Source organism: Phalacrocorax aristotelis, chromosome 9, assembly GCF_949628215.1.
Source record: "Phalacrocorax aristotelis chromosome 9, bGulAri2.1, whole genome shotgun sequence".
NCBI classification, from domain to species: Eukaryota; Metazoa; Chordata; class Aves; order Suliformes; family Phalacrocoracidae; genus Phalacrocorax; species Phalacrocorax aristotelis.
The window spans coordinates 24,454,833-24,473,915 of NC_134284.1; the positions used below are offsets into that span (position 1 = coordinate 24,454,833).

The 19,083-nt window shown below is 45.7% G+C and overlaps 1 protein-coding gene across 2 annotated transcripts in view; it reads left to right on the forward strand.

The window, feature by feature from the left end:
* The first annotated feature begins 16,855 nt into the window (after nt 1–16,855).
* Nucleotides 16,856–19,083, forward strand: part of EML1 (EMAP like 1) — a 130,132-nt gene continuing 127,904 nt past the window's right edge. The window contains exon 1 of one of the 2 annotated variants that reach the window (XM_075103894.1): nt 16,856–17,240. In XM_075103894.1, coding sequence (XP_074959995.1) covers nt 17,213–17,240 — 28 coding nt within the window. In that variant the 5' untranslated portion in view covers nt 16,856–17,212. The remainder of the gene's footprint in view (nt 17,241–19,083) is intronic. The other variant, XM_075103893.1, reaches the window with a different exon arrangement.

Sequence of the window (19,083 nt, forward strand, 5' to 3'; positions counted from 1 at the left end):
TAGCTCAAGTGCTAAAACTGCCTTGGCTCTTTTAGTTAATTTCTTTCCAATATTAAGACATAAAGTGGACAATAATTTCCCAGCAGGCCAACCTCTCCACCCTTAATGAGCTCATGGAGCTTACATCTGTCTGCTCTCCCATTTTGCTCTTGCTGTGCTTTTCTACCTGTTGTTCCCTTTTTTCCCCACTGATGCCAGTGATATTTCCCAGAAGAGGCAACTGCCCCATTTCCATCGCACTCCAGTGACTCTTTGCAGAGTAGTCTTCACACCTACAGCAGAATGCTGGTTTTTGGTGGCCATCTGCATCTACATTAAAGATTAGCCTGATTTGGCAAGAGACTCACCACTGAGTTTTTTCACCACTTTGGTAGGGCATAGGATATTTTCCAGTCTTTCTGGGCCTGCAGAGGGAAAAGCTGGACATCAGCACGGGTGACTGTGGCAGTTGCTCTCCTGTTACCTTAACCAACCATCCCTGATGTGACCGCATGAGCTGGCACCATTACACTGTCTTTTTTCTTAAAATATTCTACTTAAAACATTTCCACACAGTTGAAAGTTGGCTTTTTTTTTTTCCTGTGAAGATGACTAACATAGGGAGAAGTCCTGTGTAACACAGCCATCAGGCTCTCAGAGCATGACCATGATTTCCTGCCCCTTCCCAACTCAGCAATGTTCACACCATCAACCGCCACCAAGGGGGTTGCCCGGCACAGCCACAGTGTGGGTGGAAGCAGGGCAAGGGCTGCATTTGCTCTCCCATCCCCACCTCCCCAACGGGGAATGAGCGATGGCGGCATGGCAGCTCGGCCCTGCAGCACTGTAACGCACTTCACAGCGGCAGCAGCATTGGTCAGTGCAGCATCAGCGACGGGCGAGTGGGAGCCTGCGCCTGCAGCTGGCCTGCCCCAGCTGCAGCAGCCCCACGGAGTCTCTGCTGGGAGAGGTTTGTGCAGCCCAGGCAGCCACTTCAGCAAGGATGGAGCTTTGTGCTATGGGTTGCATCTGAAATCTGCCTTGGTAAATGAAATTTGCAGATGGCAACTTTCTGAGTTGCCCAGAAGAAAAGCTCATGTCTGTGCAAAACTTAGTAGTAATGCTTAGTAATACCAGTACAAGACTTTGCTGCTCTTGGTAATATCTTACCACCTGGCTATAAGGAACTCTTTAAATATGAATTTAGACAGAAGCTAATAAGATTTTCTCCACTCAATTAGCATTTATAAAAACACTAAATTTTTTTGTTAAAACCCCCTAATTACCTAATTCTTTACAGACAGTCAAATTCTATATATGCTTTGTGATTAAACTGCTAAAAAAATAAGGTGGCAATTTTCAAAAGTACAAGAAATCTATGTGCATCCTTCACTTAAACTCAGTACAGTCATCACTATGATTAATGTATATATAGGTGAGAGAAGGAACGTAGCTTAGAGGGGCGTATACCTACACCGGTTACTAAAATGCTTTTCAGCAAATCTAGTAAGATGATAATATTGGTGGCTGAAAAAAGAGCAGGTATATTTATAAAATTCTGCATGAAGAAGAGGTAAATCAATTATAATCATGCACTTAGAATTGCAGAAATGTCAGGTATATGTGCCTTTGTCTAACATATATGTATATGTGTGTATGTTACATACATAGCATATAGATTATAGTTGTGTGTTATATACACAGTATATAGATTATATATGTGTGTTATATACATATAATATACATTATATGACTCTAAAATAGCAAAAAGTGTAATTTCCATAGGTCTAAATTTCAGCTGGTGGAACAATACATGCACTAGCAACTCCATCACTTTCCAGGAGAGGGCAGTCACATATGTCCACAGGGTTTATAAGCAGTGTGAAAAGTCAGCATACATAGAGAAACAGGCCATCTTAAAAATCTGAATATTTGTTTCTGCTTTCATGGCCTTACTGGTTGCAGTGCTGCTTTCAGACTAAAACATGTCCCCAGACATTCTGAACTGCCAGTCTGAGGTCAAAAATACTCTCCCTAATGCTACAGCCAAAGTTTTCACAGGCAGAGACCTCCTGAACAGTCTCATTAAGCAGCTGACAGATATTAAAGCACTGCATAAAGCTCAATATAAATACCGTAGAGCAGGTGGTCAGTGGACATTTCCCATTACCATGCTTCTTTGGAAAGTCTGCGTCTGTGCTTGTGGAAGAAGGACTGTGTTGCACCTTCCCTGCAGCCCAAGCCTCCTGGCAGCATGTTGGTAACACTCCAAATATCAGCAACATCACTGGGAATCATCTGAAAGGTGTTATTAGTCTCTTTTGTTATGCTAATGCCAGGTGGAAGTCAACACAAATATTAATTGCAAACCTGTTCAGTCGAAGTGCTTTGAGCCAAGCAGGCATCGTAATTCATATGAGAAGCTTTGTGTTTTATTTCAATTAACTCAACAAGAAAGGCAATTGAAATGAAATGTTTTCAGTTGTGTTCTCCAGAGCTAATCAGCCGCTCATTATCTTTAATCACACCGGCACTGCTGTTCTTCTTTTCCAGTGCTCTGATAGACAGACAGAGCAGGAGCGTGCAGTGGCGAGTGCTGCAGGTGGGGTGAGCGCAGCAAGGCGAGCGTGAGAGGGGACAGAAATCTGGTGTCCATGTGGAGAAAGCTGAGGCCTGTCACCAGACCCAAAGGCACCATCACTGGCACCCACAAGATGAGCAGATCCAGCTGTTGTCCTGCCATTTCAGCAGCCTGTGCTGCAATGGTGTTGGACTGAACAGTGAACGTGCTCCAGGAGGCTGTGTGGGCCTGTGCTGCCACCAGGAAGGTGGGTCCTGGCCCTCCCTCATCCACTTCATCCTCGCAAGGCTTTGGCAACTTTACAGGTGACACTGCACTCAGAGATGCTCAGATCCTAATACATGGTTGCAAAATGGTAACTTGCCTTCTGAATGGCCAGTCAAGGCAAAAGGACCTGGTTTGGCTGGGTCTCCTTGCCAGCTCCCTCCAGGCCTGCAGTAGGCAGCACGCTCCTGGACATGAGCACCTCTGGTCTGCCCAGAAGCAGACCCAGCACCTAAATCCCTCTACAGCGCTAACCCTGGGGAGGCGATGGCAGCACTGGGGCTCTCTTGAGACTCTAGCCCAGTCCAAGGGGCCTCTTTCCCTCTGTGTGCCATGCAAGGTCCCTCCGCGCTTCTCCAGGTGCACAGCCAGCATCCCTGGGCTGACCAGAACCCGCACCCACTTACCTACCAAAATGTAAGATTTTGAATCCTTAAGAAAATATTTATAGCTGGCAACTGCATCCAGTTCATTATTTTCCCACATCTTCTTTTCTTGTCAGCAGGAGGTGGCTAAAGAGAGAAAGAACAACCCTGTTAGTTCTTGTAACTTTTGGATACCAAGCCCAAAAAGCCTTTTCTACCTTGAAATCATGGTTTTCTGCTGTCTTGCTTCTCTGACTGCTTCATAAAACCCCCATGTCCAATACTAATGTGTCTGTCTCCTTGTCATGGTTTTAGCTGGGATACAGTTCATTTTCCTCACTGCAGCTGGCACAGTGCTGTGCTTTGGACTCAGTATGAAAACAATGTTGATAACACACCGATGTTTTGGTTGTTGCTGGGCAGTGCTTGTACTAGTCCAGGACTTTTCCAACTTCCCGTGCTCTGCCGGGTGCACGAGAAGGCGGGAGGGGAGGGGGCACAGCTAAGAGAGTGGATCCAAACTGGCCAAAGGGATATTCCATATCATGTGACGTCATGCCCAGTATGTTACCTGGGAGGGGCTGGCTGGGGGAGGGAGGGAGCAATCACAGCTTGGGGACCGGCAGCGTTGGTCAGCAGGTGGTGAGCGGTTGCATCACTTGTTTGGGATTTTTCTCTCCTCTCAAGGTTTCATATCTCTCTCTCTCATTATTTTCCTTTTCATTACATCATCATCATCATTATTATTATTATTATTATTACTGTTTTATTTTAATTATTAAACTGTTCTTATATCAATTCACAAGTTTTCCCACTTTTACCCTCCCGATTCTCTCCCCCGTCCCACAGGAGTGGGGGGAGTGAGCGAGTGGCTGCGTGGTGTTTAGTTGTTGACTGGGGCTAAACCACAACACTCCTTTATGTGTTCTTCATCACTGATTTAATAACCTGTGCCACCTCACCAGTTGTATTAGTGCCCATGTTTTGGGAGTAATTTTAGAAACATCAAGTATCTATATGAGTCTCGGAATTTCAAGGTTTGATAGTTTTCCTCATTCTTGTGTATTGCCAATCTTGTAACATTTAATACTGATAAACTCAGTGATGGTATTTATAAAAGGACTATTTCTAGGTCTGTAGATATAAACAAAAAGCAGTATTTTGCAGTATTATATTACATAGCAAAAGAGATGTAGGTAGTGGATAACGAGCTGTAGATAAATTGCCCCAAAAAATGAAATCCTTGTTTGGAAGACATAAAAGCCAAATTAAACCCAGATGCAATCTAGAAACACAGCCAGACACAAAGTCAAGTTTTGCTGTGGTTTTACAAAAACCTCATCCAATAGATTGAGTTTGCAAAGCCATCCCACCTGATAGGAAGGGCTAGCAGTGTTAGTTATTGCTAGATTCCAGATGAAATAATTCAATATAGGGCAAATGCAGATGATCGGCAGTAAACCTTAGAGGCAGAACACTAACCATGAAATTCTACTTTTGGGTATTAACAGTGCACAGGGGAAAGTACAAGGTCTATATCCAAGCTGTAAGTATTACTATTGGGTGTTGGCCTGGTACCCTGAGAGCTGATGGCAAAGCTCCCATTGACTTCAGTGCTGCCAAAGCAGGCACTGTGTGGCTGCCCAGCCCCCGAGCGAGCAGGAGCAGAGGCTGTGCAAACAGTCTACGCCGAGCCTGGAAAAGATCCCTGCCAAGATGGCACGTGTCCTTGCAGAGGGCTGCTGGGTAACACTGCAGCACTGCATTTCCCCTCAAACAGCAAAACCGGGCTCAGCAGCCTCAGCTTTTACATGCTACAAAGCCCAAGGAAGGACTGAAACCTAAATTCTTTCCTGCTCATAGCCTAAGATCCGTAACTCGGTGTCTGGAAGCCTTTGGGATCCTGTGGTTCATACCACCTCGGTTCTTCCTGGCGTTAATGCCTGTGCATCTTCATCCTGCTGCAAGCTGATTTGCTTTGTGATTGATTCAGTACACATCGTATGAGCATGTGTTACATCGGGCAGGTCTTGCATAAAGGTTATAACTTTTTTTCCTTTTTGTTTTTCCATTTGAATTGGTTGGAAAAGCACACATCATCCACTATTTAGTAGGTACATAAACCCAACTGCTTTATTGTCCCTCATGCTTTTGGAGAGGCTCTGCAACCTTTTCATAAAGATGAAGGTAAATGATGACCGTCGTTATGAAAAGGACAGAGGTAAATGACCACCAGAAATATTTATCGGAGATGACAAGGGTTCAAGAGCTAACAACTAGCTGCATGCATTAGAGTACCAGCCACAACCAGAACACCTGTGTGATGTATTTCAGGTTTCCTGGCTGTACTGTTAGATGCCACATAACACTGTGGGTCAAGTTCACTCCTGGTGTAAGTTCAGTGAGATCGAGTCATCTGCCTTTGGGTTACTGGTGCTGCACCAGGGACTAAATTGGCCCATGGTGCTTAATTTCAATCGTATTCAGTTTGAATTAGCATTGGCTGTTTCACACAGCAGGCAGGCTTTACAAACAGGAGTTTTCTCTTCACCTCCTGCTGTGTGTGTCCCAGTGCATCTTCTTCCACCTCTGAAAAAATTATTCTCTTTAGTCCTACTATATCTAAGGGAAGTATTCATCAATGAAGAGAGAAATGTGGATTAGGCCCACATCTGCTCTCTTTGCTAAGTAGCGTGATGAAGGGGAGGAAAGAGTAGCAGCGAGTCCTGTTGATGTAGATAGAAGTAAAAAGTCTGCCCTGAGGACAGCTTGTCAAATGAAGCTTCCTGTGCCATTAATTACAGTTCTAAGGTACAGATGAAATATGTATGTGATAGATGAGGTTTGCTTTTTAATGTATAGTTCCAGTGATTTTTTAAAGAGACACAATCAAACTAAGGCTTCAGTCCATAAATAGCGGGTTTTGTTTTCTTGTTGCTCATAGACTCTTGTCATTTCATTCCCAAAACACTGATGGTAGCTCTGGTTACATCTCTGAAGGCTGACTTCTTCCTGGGGAACCTGTGGGAAGGGCTTTAAGACTGACAGACTGTCTGTGGCCACATCAGTTCTTACATCAATATCTAGAATCGTGAAGGCAGTCCCGGAGTATTTTTGTTAGAGAATTACAATTTAAATGGAACTCCATACAAAATAAAAAAGCATAGCATGAAGAATTATAATTCAGCTCTAGTTAGTATTTTTGTCTTTCATAGCAAAAGTGTAACAAGACCTTTAATGAAAACACAGCACGAATGTACTAATTATAGAAGTACACCAAGGCCACAGCCAGGGCAGGAGCTCCAGTGATAGGCACAGTGTAAACAAGCAGTATAAACCAGCTCCTGCCCCAGACAGGTTACAAAGGGAAACTTTGCTATCTACAGAGGGAAACTGAGGCAGGGAGAAATTTAATCTTTGGATTAGTGTCACAGAGGTGATCCCTGGCAAAGCCAGGAACTAAACTTAGCCCGTCGGCGGCAGCAGCCCTTTCCCCAGGACAGGCTGCATTCCTCCTCTGAATACCGCCGAGCAATAAATAGCAGCAAGTGGGGGAAATGGAAAGGAGAGCTGGGGGCTCTCGACTGAGGTTGGTGATGACCTGGTGAAGCAGTGAAACAGCCGGGAGAAGGATTTGCAGCTGGGAAAGCTGCACTTCCCACCTCTGAGCAGCACGGCGGCAGGGTGGGCAGTGGAGGCAGGAAGGTCAGGGAGGAAGGTGAAGGTGACTTCCAGAAACAAACAGATGAGTTCTCAGCTTCCTCCTGAAAGGGCTGAGCCTTACAGGGACAAAAAACCCCCCACAAACCCCTACAGGGTTTGAGGCCAAGCACAGCCCTGCTAGGTGCACGGAGCAGGTGGGCAGCAGGCCCTGGTCAGGCTGGCTGTGGGGATGGTACTGGCCCCTGCACCCCTGTGGTGCTAATGAATGCTGGCTTGCTATGAATTTTTTGCCATTCCTATACACCTTATTTTTCTAGCTGCAGTGATGCCCATTTTCTCCTTTGGTTATCTGTAGCATCCCCACCACATCACCGCAATCCCCCACCACCTCTCCAGCAGCCCTCACTGCAGTACTGCCTCACACCCCAGCCTCTCCTTTTGGATTCTTGCCTCCTGTAACCCCTTCTGTGCCGCTGGCAGGGACGGAGGTGACACATGCACGCCAGCTTCGGGGCTCTGTGTGTGCAACATGGCCAGCCTGGCCACGCACACTGACTGTGGTTCATGTTGCCAACCTGTCTCAAATCAGGCAGACTTAAACTAGTCCAATCTCTCCCCTTTAACAGTGTCCCAGATACTTTCTGGAATCTGCAGGAACTTCAGTGCCTTTTGGACCTCGTCGTTGCTTGGAACTAGCCAGTGGGTTGAGGATTTATTACCAAAGGGACTGTGCAAATCTTGTTTCTTGAGGAAATGGTGATGAAAATGAACATTAAATTGGCAAGAAAGCACTGGACTAAACTCTGCTTTTAGATGGGTGGATGTGAGTCTTAGTTATTTCAGTGCCAGCAGTGTGTGCCTTTCCAAGGGCTCACTTTAATCTCAGCAACCTCCCAGAAGAAGAAGACAGACCTTACGAAGGGAGGACCGGTGGTGAAGGTGTGGCTGGTCAGGCTGTGCCCATGGGGAGGAGTGGGGAAGGGAGCCGTAACCTTTTAAAAATGATCAGTCGGGTTTCTGAATGCACGTGTGCTGAAAGGAAAAGCGTACTTTGCTTTCTCTCCCTCCCCCTCCCCCACTGAAAAACTCAGCTCGAAGGAAAAAACTTCTCTCCAAATGGAAATACGATTGCCACATTGCCCTTTGCAGAAGAAACAACTTGACATTTGACCATACGTGGAATTTCCTTAGATGTAGGCTCTGCTATGAGACAGATTTCTCTTAGGCTTCTGCTGTTTTCTAAATTAAAAGAAAAATAATATCAATCATGGTTTAATTTTCAGCTCTGCAGCCTTTGGGTTTTTCTTGTCTATTCCATGCAAGTTTAACATCTCATCATTAATAAGGTTTTGTAACCTTTAACTATAATTTTGTGATAAAATGTAACTAGTTACACTGACACTGTACTTCAAGAATGCCAGGATCCCGGAGTAGCCCACTTCAGCTGCTGCAGTGACGGCCTGGGGATGGCATTTCAGCACATCTGACTCTGCTCTGCACAACATAAGAATGGTTTCATGTGCAGACCTGTTGTTTAGCTGAATCCCAGGGTTTCAGAGGCAAGTTCACCTGCTTCTACTAACTCCTGTCATTTCTGTGGATTAATAATGGGATAGGTGAGGAATGGATGCAGGATACTGCAATACTGTCTTGGGTTTGTGCTGAAGGGGAGTAAAGGTACAACTTCTAAGACTCGGCTGGACAGGGTGCTGGGCCATCTTGTCTAGACTGTGCTCTTCCTAGAAAGGTTGGACTAGATGATCCCTGAGGCCCCTTCCAACCCATGATTCTGTGTGATTCTGTGATAATATGAACAAGGCATCACTGAGAAGTGCAAGAGCAGTGGCAGGGGATATTAAGAGGCAGCAGCAACCCTGGCACTGCCCGGAGATAGAAGCTTTTGGGTTCGTTTAATTGTATGTGAAACTGATGGAATTCCCCTAATGCTCCAATGCAGTGGGGTACAATGCCTGTGGGCAGAAATGGCAGCAGAGAAGTTGAGTCCCCAGATTAGCCCTGGATGAGACAGGAGAGTGAGAAGGAAGAAAAGCCTCATGCATCCAATTATGAAATTGCAAGGAAGCTTGTCCCTACAATTTTAAAGCATAAAACATTTGAACTGCGCTTCCTGAATGTTTCTGGCTCCCAGAGCAGGTGGCGGCATTTGCTCATATATTGAAAGAAGCACTTGCTGCAGGACTATTGAGTATCTTGAGAACAAGTCATAAGATATTTCAGTCTCAGAAATGACTACAGCTTATCAGAGAGCAACCCCAGCCAGGTGGACACCAAGCAAGCCACAAAGCTGCCCAGCTCTGTGGCAATGCAGCCAGGTGCAGCCAGGCTGGTGAGTGTGCAGTTACAAAGGGGTGTCCTGGACCAGCTGCATCACTTCAGTCACTGAGGAGGAGAGTTCAGTTAAATAAAGGTTCTCATATTTTTCATGAGCATTGAGTGGAAACACAATTTTTTTCTGTCTTTCTTTTATTTCATAACAATAAAGAAGAAAATCAGCTTTATTGAGACTTTCCTGTTTGCAAGCACTACTCCGATTTGACTGATTTAGTGCATTCCCCTGTTTGCCCCTTGCCTACTGTGGAGCAGGGACCAGGCTCCCCCACCATCATGCCATGGCCTCATGGGGTGACCCTAGGAAAGTCACTTCACCCCCTTCCAGGATTTCCTTCTCTCCATGCTGGCAGGGGGGGTACTTTGATTTTTCCAGGCCTCTGAGTGCCTGTCACCCTACTCTACCTGGCTCAGCACCAAGGTGCTGCAGTCCCCATTGTGCATCTTAGCCCAGGCTCCCCACCTCTGGAGCTGAGAGTCTAACCACACTGAGGTGGTCTAGAATTTCTCCTTGAGGCAGCTGGAGGTGAGTGTAGAGAAAATCATCAATATCAGAGAACCTAACCCAAATCCAATCCTGTTTTCAATGAAAACTGCTTGGAAAGACTATTTATATGCTATTAAAGCAGTCATAAGTGAGCTTTCCTTTTTCCCCAGCAACATGCCTCACCCCCAATGTGATTTACAGAGGTCACTTATGTGGTAATAATCTGCTTTATTCACTATTCCCAAGGAGTCTTGTCCTCTTTGCAGAAATTGCCAACAAGGTCACCGCTTCCGTGAATTGTGACTGTGCTTATTGTGAAATGGAAGCAGCTCCAAACAACTAAGAAAGAAAACTCCTCCCAGACCACTCCCATGGTCAAACACTGGTGACAAAGGTTTGCAAAGAAGCAAATGAAAGTGGGTTGTGAAGTGCACCACATGACAAACTTCATAGATACTCTAATGAATAATCTCTCCCGCTGTTCAACTCCAATTCCATCAGCAATTCCTTAATTAATTCTGTCTCCCAGCATGGCAGACCTTCACTCAGTGTTGTGGAGACAGCAGTTGCTTTGGTAGAGAAGATCAGCTGGACAGATGATCAGCTGCAGGATTATCAGATATCTCTGGTCCTCTCTTTCTGCTGCTGGTCATTCCGCAAAGCATAGTGTGCTCTTGTTCCAAGTTTGGGATGAAACCCTGATCTTTCTGTTACCTGTTGTGGCTAACCTTGGCCAGTGACAATTTTAATGTCATATTTTCAGCTTGGTGAAAGCATCTTGTTGTGCTTAACATAGCAATGAGCAGGGAGAAAGTCTTGGAGATGAGAATGGAAATGAGATGTCACTTTTTTGAAGGTAGGACTGTGTTTGGCTGTTGTAAAAATTCTGCGTTTTACCAACCTTGGAAGGTAGGTGAAGCTGTGGTCTCTGACCTGTGGTGGAAGGTGGAGGCTTTCACTCCCTCAAAAGACATTTCAGTGTTCCCAGGACGAGCCAATAATTCAGTGTGTCTGACACCTCACCTTCCTTTATCACCAAACCGATATCCTTGATCACGGACAGCTGCAATTAGTCCCCAGAGCGCTGATAGTACATGACAAACACTGTGGCTTTTGCCTTCCAAAAGGACAATACTGTGCCTCTGTAATTCCTCCTGGGATTTTTCAGCTCTGAAGTCTTTGTCAGCTAATCTTGGACATACAAGCTGCCTAGGGAAGTTATTGATTCCTCTCTTCTCCACCTCCCTGCCCAGTTATGCTGATTTATAGGAATTTTGGTAGGAACCACTAAAAACCTGGCAGAACTCATTAATTTGTGAATCTTTTAAAGACTTCCCTCATTGAAGAGACCATCTGTTTGCCTGAGTGTTATTTTTGCAGCTGCCAAATCAGGTTTTCAAGACTCTCACCTTCTCCTCAAACCCACCACTTGATACCGTAATATTTACATTCATGGCTTACACTATTTTTTCCACCAGATCTGTGCAAAGCAAATGCAGCTACACTCAGCAGTGCAAGAATCAATCTTAATCTCACTGAAATAAACATCAACAGTGCTGTTAAAACAAGAAGCATCAAGATCAGATTGAATCATATAATTTTTCTTGCCTTTTTATGTTCACAAGGAGACTATTCAGTAACACCTGGAACATTTGCAGAGGAAACTCCCATTAACACTAATTGCAGCTGTGCATGAAAATCTGCCATGTATTGATGGGCAAACAGCTTCAGCCTCGGTCCTCCTGTGCTGGGTGACTCCTGCAGAGCCTGCCAGCAAAGAGACACTTGCATTTATCAGCAGATGCCGAAAGCTGGGCTCACACTGTTGTGCTCACCTTCTTTCCATCCTGTGTAAATGCATTTCACTTGAACACTAGGGCAGGCTCATTTTGGTACCCGATGTGTCAGGAGACATTGCCAGCAACAACTGCTGCAGCTCTGAAGCCAATTTCGTCTTTCGGATGTAGTTTTTCTATTTCCTCACATAATTTCAACGGCCTTCCATAACTCCTCCCCAGAGAATGCAACCGCTTATAAATTAGATGAGACTAAATTGCCACTGAGATTCAGACTATCCACTTGTTTCTTCTTTAAGATAAATCCTCTTCCAAGTCTTTGATCTTCTTATTTTATTTACTCTATATCTGCACATTTGCATAAAATATTTTCTCTGCGAGCCAGCAATTATCACTGGTAAGGTTTACATTTCTTGGAGATAGCCAGAATTTCTCCCCCATTTTCTCTTTGGACGTGCAAAATAATTCTCCCTGCCGTTGGATTGGCGTCACCTGACAGTTAATCTTCTAATCTCCCCTCTAGGGTGACATCAGAGGAGATGATGGAGGCGTTTCCTTTCTTGAATGCAAAGCTCAGATTCAATTGTGACTAGTGAAAATCTTGTCAATAAAATTAAATAAAATACAGATTAATGCAAAATGATGATACACCTAGTTATCTTGTGGGGCTGCTATTACTTTTGTATTTGTTGTTTCCTAGAGGACTGTTTTATCTCTCAGCTGGGTCTTGCCTTTTTTCACTCACTTTCCCTTCACTTTCCCTTCACTGGATGCACCCGCATGGGATCCTGTTGGTACATCAGCTTCTCTTGTGATTGCATTAATATGCTCCCTGTCCATCAAGTTGAAATGTGAACAGAATGTTTCAGAAAACAATAATGAAATAAAATCCCACTTATGGGGATTTGCTGGGTGCTTGACTTCTAGTCCGAGCCTGGTTGCTCAGGGCAGGCTTCTGCTGATTGCCAAGCAGAGGTTCAGGCCTGCCTGACCAGCAGCTATGGAGTAATTTCTCTGTCACATGTACACATGGCACAGCACCCCACGGACCCTGGATTTGGCCCGCTAGTCCCATAGGTACAGCTGGGACTGCACTGAGGCCCTGCCAGTGGCTAGGGAGATGTGGGGCTCTCAGTGGGGCGGGTGGTGGCTGTCCAGCATAGTCCCCTCTTGCTTCTCTGCACTTTATCTGGGTGCAATTCAAAAGCTGTGGTTAATTTTACCCCTTACACTAGAGGACAGAAAGGCCCATGATCTCCCCACCAGCCACAGGGCTTTTCAAGGGGGGAAAACCAGTCTTCGCTAACAAATTCCTAACCATAACTCCCAAGGGAAACAGAACTAGGAGCAAAAGACTTAAAGCACGTGCTGGATTTATTCAGCTCATCTGTCTGTGCTGGCAGGAACGTTCAGCTTGTCTGAGTGGGGGTTGTGCTCCGGAACCACCCCGGTGCCCGGGGACCATCCCCACCTGCAGGACTGTGTTTCGGGCTCTTCAGTTCTCTGAGAGAAGGACACCCATGTCCTGATGCCAACCTGCTTATATCAGCCTGCAGTTTCTCCTCTAGCCTGATCCCTCCCCTCCCCCTGCCCAGGCTGTGAATCCTCCCGTACCCAACAGGCAGAAATCTCTTCACATGGCAGGAAAAAACCCAAGGGTATTTGCATAAATTAGAAGGGAGGAGTGCATTTCAACCATTCTCTATTTAAACTGCGTGGAAATCACACTGATGGGAGATGTGAATGCCTGCCAAAGCGGGCAGTAAGGCTCTTGCTTCAATCTCATGGAAAATTGCACATTTAATAATGAGATCTGACTTGGTTAGCTAAAGAAATCATTCGCACTTCTTGTGATTTCCTTCTGCCAGGGGAGAGAAAAGCAGAGGGAAGGAGAACAATTTGTACATACTACTACAGTGGTGACGAGCTTAGCAAAACCCTTTCATAGTAATGTTAGCAGGTGGCCAGCGTCTGGCAGGGCCTGAGATCCCACAGTGAGAAGGGCAGCTCCCTGTTCTTCCTATGAGGTTTGGACGAGACTGGCTCCATCTGTGGCTGAGTGAGATGCGAGTCAGCAATAGTAAAAGCCCTGGTCCAGCTGGGAGCTTTTGGGTGGATCTGACTCTTTGCACAGTAAGATGGCTGAGCCTGTCATGTTGTGGAGAAAATTATGATCCCCCATGGGATTTAAAATCTCAAAGACCAGATTTTCCAAGGCATTTAGGCACTTAGATCAGGAGCATAATGGGATGTCTAAACATCTGGGTTAGAAACTAAGTCCCACTATGTGTCTTACTCACATAGGTGACAGACAGTGTTTGGGCACTAAGGTGACTAACTGTGTACTTGCACCATTGTATGTGCCCGCACCCAGGTTTGCCCACATATGTCTTCTTTCCCCAGGCATGTCAGCTCAGCTCCAGGTTCTTGGTGTCTCAAAAGCCCTTTGCACACTCTAGACTGTGGGTTATCTGCAGGATTTGTGGCATAAACAGCAAACAAGACATTTCTGTTTCTTCCTGGAAAGCTCCAGAGAGGGGTATGGCCACTCCAGAAGCTGCTTAAGTATTTCAAGATGCATCAGGGCAATGCAGTTCTCTTCCATGGGAGACAGGCAAACCTTCTTTAGGAAATACTCCAGTGACTTCCACCCATGGATTACATTTACCATTCCACTCATGCTATTTGTTAGTAATTTTATGACTGTCAGGTAGTAATATGAAGCAGACCTTCATCACCTGTTCTCACTGTGTGTTGAGGGATAAGCATCCTTCAGGTTCCTTGGAAAGCCCAAATGAGAGCAGTTTTTGACAAATATTTAGCACATTTCCCACATTAGTTTAATACCTCCTAAAATAGTATGTGCTTTACTTCTCACCTGTTACTGTTTAGTTCAATTTTTGGCTTTTGCATTTTCTGCCATGACAGACACCAGGCTTATTCAAAAATTCCCCAAACTTTCTCCTTTCAGAGTTAAATTTCCCAGGCTTGGCCCTTCTCCAGGAGCAAGCATGACACTTTTCAGGCTGAGAAATAGGGGGAGTTAAAAGAAATCCTCAGTTTTACTCAAAAAAAGAGGAAATAACTTCTCAAAACCCAACATTATAACTAAAGTATCCAGGGATTAAAGCTAGTTTTTTAATGGGCATAGTCTGCATCAAAGGCATTTGTGAGTATCATTGTAAGAATTAGTTCTGTTTTGTTCAACTTTTGACCCCGTGGATAATTTCATGCTTAGTGTTTCAGTGAAGATCTCTCCCAAGGCCAAATCCTAATAATGGCTCTGGCAGACAAGCTCTTGCCAATTTTGCTGTAACAGTTTAAGATGTATTTGTCCTCCCCTCTCAATCTTCTCTGCTGGCTTCTCTGTCCCTCTTCCAAAAGATGCTGACCCCTGTAGCAGGCTTGGCCAAGGACAATGTAACAGGGGTGACTGAGGCATATGTTTCTAAATTTTTCTTGAAGACGAGTTAGGGCTAAGACACCGGTCTGTGATTTGGCATGCCTTCACCGCAGGCAGTTGTCCAGCTCTGCTGGAGGGCTCTAACCTTCAGCAGAGGAGCACCAGCACACACAGCTGTGAAAGGTAACTTCAAAATCAGCTGCAGCTGTTTGCTCTGTGAATACAAGTCAGAATGGTGAGCCCTTGATCCTGCAAATATTTACACATGTGTTTAACTTTATAACTGTGAGTAGTTCCAGGAACTTCAGTGGGGCTTGAAGTTAAATTGGCACATAAATGCTTGCAGAACTGGGAGCCTGCATTTGTACAGGGTTGAGCTAAGAAAGCTTCGATTCACACATGTTGGAGCAATATGTTTCTGCAGTGAAATTGCACTGGAAGAGAAGTCCTCCGGCCTGGTTTAGGCCTTCTTCCCTTCCCAAATGCGTACTGAGATTAAGACCAGGCACCTCTGGGTCTACCTTCCAGAATAGCTGGAGACCACTCCTTGCGTGTGTGGGTGGCAGCAGGATGGAGAGGCTAAGCACGATGCCCTGAACTTCTCATGTAGAGCCTCTTTGGTGAAGAGCACAACTTGAGGCTCTGTTTCTCTCCAGAGCTGCCGTCCAGGTGAGCCTTACACCAGTGAATATCCCTGTGCTGTTGCATGAGCAGAGCTAGAAGCAGCCATGGACAAGGGCTGTCCCTGACAGAACGATGCCAACAGATCTTCATGCTGGCAAACCCCCGTGGTCATGGGACACTCCTGGCCCCACTTGTCCAGCTCCGTGCAGGTAACATGAGGGATAGTTTTGGGAACTGTCTTCATTTGCAGCTATTTTAGCTTCTTAGTCACTGGCCTGCCATCCTGAATTGAATCCATGGCTAGCTATGCTGCTGTGTAACCAGCAGAGTATTAAAAGGCTTCTCTTCAGAGAGAAAGCAGGTAGAGCCAGCAGTGTCAGCCTTTGGGTGCTTAGGCTGAAGCTTCTAAGTAAAACCAGGCCAAATTTTTCAGAGGTACTAAGCATACTTCATGTAAATTAAGCCTTTTATTCTTCAAGGCATTTTGAAGAAAGGTGTCCCCTGGGGCTCCAATGGCTCATTTTCCTGAGGGGCTGGGTCTGGCCACAGGGTTGGGAAGCACTTCCCAGAGGCCCCAGCCCGCCCTTGCCTCCCTCTCCTTCCAGCCCTCACACTAGTTCTGGGTCCAAAACCCCAGTATTTGTGAAGAACTCGGACACTAAAGGTCTGTGTCAGGTAAAGCCCAGACTGTCCCTGACTGCTCCCATGAGAAAAAGCAGCAGCAAACCACCCCGCTGTGTGCCGAGGGCGCTGCCAGGTCCTGTGCATCTCTCTAGTGCTGCCAGAGCCTTCGCTTGCACTTCATTAAGGTGCCTAATGAACACACCAGTGTGCAGGGGTACTCTCTACTGACTGGATCAGTCTGGAAATCTCATACCAAGCAAATCCCACATATACATTTCCAAAGATTAAAAAAAAAGTTGTAGGAGCAGCCACAAAATGCTTCAGTAAGGCAACATTAAAGCAGGATATTTTAAGCAAGCAAAAGTCATGAAGAGAAATCCGCATTCACAAGAATATTATATACCATGAATCAGCCTTTAGTAACACTGCCACAAAAATTATTTCTCAGATATTACAGTATAAACAGAACATAATATTTTTTCCTTCCCCCTTAAACAGATACACCCTGGCTCCTGCCCCCTCTTCAGCAGTGAGTGCTTCTGCTTGGACCCTTATTTAACCTGGAGACTGAGAAGGTACAGAGCAAGATTTCAGAGCATATCCCCCAGCCTACCGCCTCCCCCTTGCAGCCCCTCCCGGGAAGCAGGAGTGCCCCAGCAGTGCAGCTCCCACCACCAACCCCACCGCACAGCAATTAGCCTGGTTCCCCAGTGCAGATTTGCGGCTTAGCTCTTAAAAGCTGTTTCATAAATATTCGATGGCCTTTCCGACAGGGTAATGTGCCTCTGTGACATTAAAGAGGAAACTCTGCGAAGGGGAGGGATGACAACAAATTTATCCACCAATAGCACACTCTTTTGGCACAAAAGCACATTCTTATCTTTACATCCCATAATGAGAAGGCAGGGAAGGGACTGTTGCTACAGCTCTCTGGGTGGGTAGATGTACAGTGTAAGAGAAGGGTGGCTGTAAATTGTTAGATATTTTTTTTTCCCCTGCCTTTGCAAGCAGAAGGACCCGTGCTTGTGTTCCTGCTGTGGTTTTCCTAAGCCCCCGGTGAGGAGGACTTCTTGCACGATGTCAGACTGCGAGGGACTGCCTGTGGGTAAGCGCCAGATTTATATTTACCCCGGTGTCCTGCCGACTAGTTCACATTCTCAGATTGCAAAGTCACACGCGAAGCCGCTTGCTTTTGAAGGGAGCCGGAGCCGTGGCAGGCAGAGGAGAAACTCCCTGCAACCACCATGGATCCCGGTGCGGTTGCTTATGAGCCTGTGGTGGAGGGCTGACACGGGTGGTATTGCCTGGACTTTCTCTAGAGGCACCGGGGATGGATAGGAGGAAGGGTTCGGTAATTCAGGCAGATGGTCTGCAGCGTCTGTGTCCAGAGAAATGATGGTATCAAGGTGCATGGTCTCAAGCTCTGGAAGGAGAGTTTCTGGGGATGGGTCCTGCAGGACCAAGTGCGCTGGTGAACCTCTTGTGTTCATGCCTTGATAAACCTTCCTGAATGGTAACGGCCGCAGCAAGGGCAGATAAATGTAATGCGAAGGGGTTATTTGCTGAAAGGAAATAGAAGTGTACCTATTTTCAAAGTAAGTGCCTTATGTGTTTTGGCTGTATCTGGAAAGGGGTCCTTTACTAGCACTTATAGCTGTATATGTCAAACTTCACTGAGCAGGAGAGCATGTCACCAAGAAGCATGTTTCTCAGCTTTTTATTTTAACTTCTATAGGAATTCTAAACACTCACTTGACTGTCTGCGTGAAAGGAAACTTGTCAAAATGCTAGAGTAATTCTCTGCCGAGGCATTTTACTTATAAAGAGATGGACCACTGAAAACATCTTTTTCTTCTTTTTCCCTTTTGCCATGGCAAGCGTTTCTCTTTTCACATCTGTATATATCCATATAAATATGTACGCATACTATGTAGGACTTGTGTTTCACTGGCCTGTGAAAGCTGTGTGTCAGAGATGAGGATCTGGACTAAAAAGTGGGGCTGGAGAAGGAGAAGGCTGCTGCAGTGCTTTTTTTCCCCTCCCCTCTCTACTTCCATCTTACAAAAACAATCCCAGGTGCAAAAAATGCGCACTCAATACCAGAGTGGAAAAATATAAATTATGTATATGGTGCAGAGTGAACTGCACCATGCGCAATTCCCTGTGCCGCCGTACAGTTGCTATCGTTGTCTAAAGCGAGGAGAGATGAGGATAAATATTTCTTGCTTACTGTTTCAAAGGGCTGGTCTGTTAACCAGCAAAGCTTCCCTTCTTCAAGCTTTGATTTTAAGGGCCTGTCCTCTTTTTGCTTGTTAAGCACTCTGAGTTGAGGGTGGGATATTTCAGGGTGACAGTGACAGTATTTAGCTGGCATCTGATATTAATGATGAAACTGATATTGAGCATGCATGGCATGTTGTGTGCAGAAGTTACTGATATCTCAATTACCTTTGCTGCTGAAAGGACCTAAGAGGTTTCCCTCAGAAAAGCATTCGTAGAAGCATGATTTGAGGAAAGGAAGTAGTTCGTTATGGGCAGGAATGAAAAGTAAAGCTAATGTGAAACTTAGATGTGGACGTGGATCGGAAACATGCCAGCATACACAGAGGAAATATTTGTTTCTCTCTGCTCCCCAGTAATCCTCCCACATCCCCCAGCCGGAGCCGGCCCTGCCTCCAGCCCAGCTCCCCAGCAGCAGGGCTTGCCCGGCCTCCCGCTGCTCTGCCCCACACCGGGCACGAATAACCAGTCACAGCCAAGTGGTCACCTACTGCATGGACCTTGCATAATGCTCTGGTTCATGTATGTACAGATGTGTGTGTGCGTATATGCATATATGAATACACACAAAACCAGCACTGGAGATAGAAATGGAGGCACTCCTGTGCAGTTAAGCAATTTTAGTGAACCCGTTGCTGAGAGCTTGCTTTTCACATCAAGGTATTTTG